The sequence below is a fragment of the Ailuropoda melanoleuca genome, chromosome 7 (genome assembly GCF_002007445.2).
Source record: "Ailuropoda melanoleuca isolate Jingjing chromosome 7, ASM200744v2, whole genome shotgun sequence".
Lineage (NCBI taxonomy): Eukaryota > Metazoa > Chordata > Mammalia > Carnivora > Ursidae > Ailuropoda > Ailuropoda melanoleuca.
Genome location: NC_048224.1, coordinates 54,061,945 through 54,069,310, shown reverse-complemented (window position 1 = coordinate 54,069,310; position 7,366 = coordinate 54,061,945). Strand labels below are relative to the sequence as shown.

At 58.6% G+C, this 7,366-nt stretch overlaps 1 protein-coding gene across 1 annotated transcript; it reads left to right on the top strand.

The window, feature by feature from the left end:
- The first annotated feature begins 4,887 nt into the window (after positions 1-4,887).
- Positions 4,888-6,265, top strand: IER5L (immediate early response 5 like). Its single transcript, XM_034664653.1, has one exon. The coding sequence runs from the start codon at positions 5,081-5,083 to the stop codon at positions 6,092-6,094; it is 1,014 nt and encodes a 337-aa protein (XP_034520544.1). The 5' UTR covers positions 4,888-5,080; the 3' UTR covers positions 6,095-6,265.
- Positions 6,266-7,366: the final 1,101 nt, after the last annotated feature.

Genomic DNA, 7,366 nt, shown 5'->3' with positions numbered 1-7,366 from the left:
CAGCGCCTGCATATGGGCCAGCATTTTTAGTCCATGGTTAGTGAGTGAGTGAATGAATGAGTGAATGAACGAATAGACACCCAGCCTGTCCAGGTGCTTGGGCAGAGACCCTCATTGAGAGATTGCACTTGCCCTCTCTACACAGTCCATCGATAAGTATAGAATTTGTTCAGAAGGCCAGTAAATACAGAAGGAATAGCGGGGGTCTCCACTCCTCTCCTGCTGCTCTGCTTGTGCTCCCCCACCTGTCCAGAGCCCTGGGATTGGAGTCACTTCCTCTTTCTGGTATGTGACCCCAGGCAAGTCATCCAAGCTCTCTGTGCCTCAGCGGCTCCATCCGCAAATTGAGGATTATACCCAAACCTGCCTCAGAGGCTGGTGTGGGGACTCAAGGATAGCACCATGGAAAGCACTGGCCCAGTGCCTGGCACCAAGCAAAAGCCCTGAAAAGCAGAGCTTCCATTCATCTTTCTCATCACACTTAAGGACCTCGAAGCCAGGGACGGCGATGTCTTTCTGCACACCGAGCCTGACGCCGAGGACCATGCTGGGCAAACACTGACATTGGTGGGTCATTACCATCCACCGGGAATGGTGACAGAGTACAGGTTCTATGGGGACAGGAGGTGAGGGCTCCGGGACCCCAGCCGAGCTCCCCAGTATCAGCCAACCACAGAACAGCTTTCTTGGGATGTGAACATGCCTTCCCACCTCCAAGTGCCACTAGCCCCTGGGCCTTGGAAGGGACTCAGTGGTGACCCCTGAGGTCAGCAGCACCCCACCACCTTCTCTGCCCCTGCCTGCAGTCCCCAGGCTCAATCCACAGGGACCAACACTCCAAGTCTCAGAGACAGTGAACTGTGGCAGCCAGGCACTGGGCCAGGAGGTGGGAGAGCTGGGTTCGAGCACCAGCTCCAGGCCGACACTCTCAGTGCATCCCTCCTCCTCTCTGGACCTCAGTTTACACATGTGGAAATTAGAAATGGGAGTAGTCTGGTCTCTAGGCCCTTCTAACCCTAACGGTATCTCCTGGATACTTACATTCATTGACTGATTTAGTCCACAAGCAATTATTGAGAGCCTACTGTGCTACGCCTTGAGCTGGTCTCTGCTGGAAGGCCCCTCCCCATCCTTGGCCTCCAAGGCTCAGCTTCCTGCAAGAAGCCCTCCCAGACCAGCTTTGGGGGCCCTCCCTCGCCCTCCTGCAGCCCTGTCCCTCTTCCTATCACGGACTTATCACTCTGTTTATCTTGTCTGCTTCCCTCTGAATTGTGGCCTCCTGAGGACAGGATCACACCTTATCCCCTGAGCATTTGCAGGGATTCCAGAGGACGGTCCTGGAAATAACTCTTGGGCAAATGAACAATGAACACCAGAATTCTAAATCTCCCCCCTCCCCTCTCAACCAAACACAACGCCCTTAACGAAGCGTTTTGCCTTCGCATCCCTTTTCCTTAGGCCAGTTGCTAGGAACCTACCCGGTAGACCCCCACTGCTGACCAGGAAACTTCCTAGCCACGCCTCCCTCCTGCGATCCAGTAGCCAGAAAGAGCTCAGAAGGCACATGCAGCACTTTCAAGGCGTTAACTGCTCCGGCGTGGGGCTGACACCTCTGGGGGTTTGACGGGAGCCCAGGTCCCGATGGGTTCTGTACCCGGCTCCATGCTGTCCCAGCAGACGCTCAGTAAATATTTAGGCATTAATTAACTCCCTCCAGGGAGCGGTGACTCAGTGCCAGATGTATCTCCCAGCTCCAGGGGGAGAGGTGAGTGCCCCAACCTTTCTCAGGTGCCCAGACAAATAAGGCCAGTCTCCATCCTAAGAAGCCTTGTCTCACTCAGACCCGCCCTCCCGCACGGGGTGCCCGTCTGAGGGCCCCTCCACCTCACACGGATGCACATAGATGCTCATACACACGGGTCCACACTCACTGCCTTAAACAGTCTCTGGTTCTCTGCTTTGAGCCATTGAACATCCGAACAGAAGCCTTTGTGTGTGACCCACCCATTCTACAAACATTTGTGAATCCCTACTGTGTGCCCCCAGCTTCACGGCTCCCCGGGGGGCATCAAATAGCCCAGCTGTTCCCTTGCCTCCTCCAGCAACTGTTTTGTTACAACAGCTGTGGCAACGCCCCCCTCCCAGGCCACCCCAAAAAAAGATCAAGGGTTTTTACGAAGTTGGACAACTGCTTTGCTGTCCCCACTGGCCCATCTCGATTCTTGAGAAGGAAAGGAAACCAAGGGAGTGTGGGCTGTAGACAAGAGGGCCCAAAGGATGGGGTCACACAGATGGGCTGACCACCTCTTAGCTGATCTCCGGGAGTGAAAGACCCTTAGCAGAGCTCACACTTGCCTTGGGCAGGGGTGAGTGGGGGACTGGGAAGTGCCAAGAGGAGCTGCCTAAGTGAGGGGCCTAGCCCCTGCCCTCCTCCTGAAGCTAGAGAACCCACCTCCATCCCTACACTGATTCCCCATCTGGGCCCCAGAGGCGTGTTTTGGGGTGCAGCTCTGAGACTGGCTGTGAATGACGAGCTGTGTCTGGGACAGATACTTGCTTCTTTGTGACTCCTGCAGACGCTGGTCCCAGAGCAGTTGTCCTGGAAGTGGCGGGCGTCAATTACATCAAGGTCACTTTCGCAGTGCGTGCGCGGAGGCCTGGGAACCGGACTCAGATCCACCGAGGGCCGAAGTAAGCAGCTAATTTCAAAGAAGCTAGGGTAAGACCAGGCCCACAAACAGTCCTGGGTTCAAATCCTCCCTCTACCCCTTCTTGGCTGTGTGATGGGACCATGAGCAAGAACCATACGCTCTTAGTTTCTTCCAGTAAATTCTGGGCAAGGACAGAAGGAAGACCTGAAATCAGCATTAATAATTCCATTCTTGGACTCTTGCAACAGGCCAGACACCGCGAATCCCAGACTTGACTGTTGCATATGGAGTCCTCATAGCCAGAAAACCAGATAGGACCTCCCACCTCCCTCCATCCTTCTCAAAGGTGAACTCCAAAAGTAAATAAATGAAACTTTTGTGTGTCTTGAAGACAGCCCCTAAGGAAGTAAGGTGGCAATGGATTTTTTATTCCTACACATATTATCTCCTGGACAAATTTCACTTTTGTGTGTCCCTATTACCAGACCACCTCTTCCACAGAATGAAAGTAAAATGCCCTTTCTCTGCCGTCACCCTAAAATGTCCGTCCTGGCTTCTCTGGGTGGGGGTGGGGAGAAATGCTACCCAGTTGAAGGGCTTGGAGCAGACTGAGACGGCATGGAGAGGACAGAGTGCCCGACCTGGAACTGTGGGACCTCGGGCAAGTCCTGTCCGATGTCAGTGCCAAGTTCCCACACCTGAAAAATGGGGTAAATGCTCCCTAATTTTGTTTTCACCCTTGATGCCTGGCCCTGAGCAAATGCTGTACGGTGTTTGTTCAAACAAATCTGGAGAATTCTTGAGACCGAAGAGAGACCCAGAAACTGAAGGATGGACTGGCTGGGTCTCTTCACTCCCACCCAGGGACAAAATAGGACTGAGGACAATGGGCCCAAGGAAAAGAGGGCACTCAGAAGAAGTTTGCTCCTGGGACCCCACCCCCACCCCAGCCCCCACAAGGCCTGCCTAGCTCCAGCAGTCTCTGTGAAGCCCAGTCCTCCCTTACAGGGCCAACGCAAGGACCTCGTCCTCAGGCAAACCTTCTGGACCTCCCCACTCAGCAGTCACTCCCCTTCACGCCTCCCCATCCAGATGGAGAGCCCCCAGAGATGGCAATCCTCTCCCTCCGTTCTCTAACCTCTCAGTCCCCAGCTGGGAGGAGGTGGCCCAGGGATGGTTCAGGGTAAGAGGGAAACGGTGTTAAGGAAAGTTAAGTTGGAGAGTTCCTGGGACCTTGTTATTCGCCTCCCTTCTGGAGCTCACAGTCCTGGCACAAATCCTAGCTCTGCACCGGGGAAGCTGTAGGATTCCACACGTCACCCCACTCCTCCAAGACTCGGGTCCCTGCTCTGCAGGCAGTCGCAGGGAGGGATGCAGGGTGTTTCTGGCAGGAGTCTGCCCCACACCAGGCACATAATAATAGTCCTCATTGTCATTACTATTAGTTAGGAAGGAAAGGAAAGGTTACAGAACCCGTGATACACTCCGTGTGGCTCAAAACGCCTTCGGACCTCAGCTGGTCTCTGGGCCATGCCCTCTGAGACCAAAATTCACCATGTTTTGGGTTTTCCCGTCAGACAAATGGGGAGAACGGCGCTTCCCCGAGCACTTCCCGAGATCCCATGGCCAAAGAGGCAAGGGAGTCAGGCCCAATATTCTCCGCGGTTGAGGTACCTCCAAACCTTTCTCCCTTGAGGTTCCCCAAGGTCAGGTCGGCGGCCCCACTAGTCTCCTGCAGAGGCCTGGGTCACCCGGGGTCGACAGGTGAAAAAAGGAGGTGCCGCGTGGCCGGGCGTGGGGACTTGCGCGCACCTGCCGCAGGTGAGGCCCAGCCGTGCGGAAGAGGGAGGAGCCGTCGCCGCAGCGCTCAGGTGAGCCGACCCCCGGCTCCCAGGAGCTAGGCCGAGGGCGGCTGCGGGCTCCAACGCGGCGGCTACGAGGTGACCCAGGGTGCACACAGCGGCCCCAGCGGCTCCGAGTCCCGCACCGCACGGCAGCCCCAGGAGAACATTCGAGGCAGCGGCAGCGTTGGAGGCCCGGGGTCCGTTCGGTATTTGAATAGCACAAAGGAACCGCCTTGGTCTGATTGGCTAGCCGTGTGGCCCCGGGGCGGGCAGCGCCTGTCACTCTGGAGGCTCTGAGCATTCCTATTGGCTCTTTTGGTGTGGGGCGGGGCCCGGACGCCCGGCTAAATAGCTGCGGCCGGGGCCGGCCGAGGCTCATTGCTTTGGCGCCGACTGGGGAGCACGAGCCGGCGGGTGGCGCGCAGCGTATGGTGGCGGCTCCTCTCGGAGCGCAGCCGACCCGCTGACCCGGGCTCCGTTTCCCTTGCCCGGCGCGCCCCGACGACCGGCTGGAGGCCGAAACAACAGCAGCCTTAAGAGCAGCAGCGGCCGCGGCTGCTCCGCCGCCACCGTCTCCGCGGGAGCATGGAGTGCGCCCTGGACGCCCAGAGCCTGATCAGCATCTCCCTGCGCAAGATCCACAGCTCCCGGACCCAGCGCGGCGGCATCAAGCTGCACAAGAACCTCCTGGTGTCCTACGTGCTCCGCAACGCGCGCCAGCTCTACCTAAGCGAGCGCTACGCCGAGCTCTACCGGCGCCAGCAGCAGCAACAGCAGCAGCAACAGCAGCAGCCGCCCCACCACCAGCACCAGCACCTCGCGTACGCGGCGCCCGGCATGCCGGCCAGCGCGGCCGACTTCGGCCCGCTCCAACTTGGCGGCGGCGGGGACGCGGAGGCGCGCGAGCCGGCCGCCCGGCACCAGCTGCACCAGCTCCACCAGCTCCACCAGCTGCACCTCCAGCAGCAGCTGCACCAGCACCAGCACCNGCCTGCTCCGCGCCCTCCGCGCCCCCAGCGGCCGCCCCTCAGGGCCGCTGCTGGCGCCTCCCCGCCCGCCTCCCCGGCCCCCGCCTCCTCCCCAGGCTTCTACCGGGGCGCGTACCCGGCCCCCTCGGACTTCGGCGTGCACTGCAGCAGCCAGACCACCGTGCTGGACCTGGACACTCACGTGGTGACCACGGTGGAGAACGGCTACTTGCACCAGGACTGCTGCGCCTCCGCCCACTGCCCCTGCTGTGGCCAGGGCGCCCCAGGACCCGGCCTGGCGTCCGCCGCCGGCTGCAAACGCAAGTATTACCCTGGCCAGGAGGAGGACGAAGACGACGAGGAGGACGCGGGCGACCTGGGAGCCGAACCCCCCGGGGGCGCCCCGTTCGCCCCCTGCAAGCGCGCCCGCTTCGAGGACTTCTCCCCAGACTCGTCCCCGGACGCGTCCAACATCTCAAACTTGATCTCCATCTTTGGCTCGGGCTTCTCGGGGCTGGTGAGCCGACAGCCGGACTCCTCCGAGCAGCCACCGCCGCTCAACGGGCAGCTGTGCGCCAAGCAGGCGCTCGCCAGCCTCGGCGCCTGGACTCGAGCCATTGTCGCCTTCTAGGGACCCCCGAGGGCACGGGGCCCCGCGGGGCTGGGGCCAGACAAAGACTCGGCCAAGGGGCGAGAGGAGGGAGCGAACGGGCGCCTGGCCACCGGGGCTGAGCTGGGGTCGAGCCGGGGGAGGCGGCTGATGTTTTATAAATTGTAAAATAAAAAAAAAAGAAATCTAAGATCTTGGACTTTATTTTTGCAGAGAGAAAAAGCGCCTATTTAAGTATGCTTTGTGTTTCTCCTACTCTTTTTTTTCCCCCTTTTTATTGTAGTGATTGCAGTGGTGTTGAGCGAGGAGCCAGCCACGTGAGGGAGGGCTGCTGCCCGGAGGAGGTGCCGGGCAGCCGGGGGCGAGGCAGGGCGCCCGGACTGCCGGGGCGCGCCGGGGGCGCAGCGCAGGAGGGCGCGGGGCCCGGGACGCCGATTCCAATCAGTTGTCAGACCCGGGAAGCCCGGCGCTCGGTTCTCCCGAGTCCCTCCATGGGGTGAGGAATGGGTCTTGTGAAATCCTGAGCAAAAACAAAGGCAAACTCTCTATCTCCGAAAGGGACGTTTGGGTCACATTTCCTCTCTGGGGGCGGCCTCCAAAGTTCTCAAAATGAGAAGGCAGAAATGAAAACACTTCAACTTTTTTTTTTTTTCTTTCCCGGGGCGGGTGCCTTGAACCCCTCCTCTCCCCGCCCCTCTGGCTTCGCTCTTCCCCTCCTCCACCCGTCTCCCGGACTCGGGGGTGGCGCCCGACACCCCGACACTCCCGGACACCGTTTGGGGAAGGGGTGGGGGGCGGGCACGGCGGACTACATTTCCCATCATGCCCAGCACTGCGGTCCTCACTAAACAAAAAAGGAAGTCGATTCCTTCACCTGGATCCCCGGCGGCCCCGAGGGAGGGAGGGGCCGGGACCGCCGACTGCGCTGGAGACTTTTCACTAAGTTCCCGGTCAGATGTGGTGTTTGTGTGTGTGCTTCTAAGTTGCACTGTCCTGGTTGGGGCTTCGGTTGCATTTCATGAAACCAGCATTGTTCGAGGCTGTGAGAACCCTGTCCTGTGTCTTCAGCTCGATAGATTTTGTTTAATTTAAAGCCTTTTGTTGTAAAAAGGTGGGGTTCATCTGCAGCCCCTCTGGTTCTCTGCCATCAGCACCATGTGGACTCCAAAACAAGTTGCCAATCCTTCCTTTCTTGGCCCTTCTCCCTCATTCTTCTGTATTTTTGTGCATACTGAATTGTATATCACCGGGTAAAACTGTTCAGATGATTTGTTTAAATTTATAATCTTAATA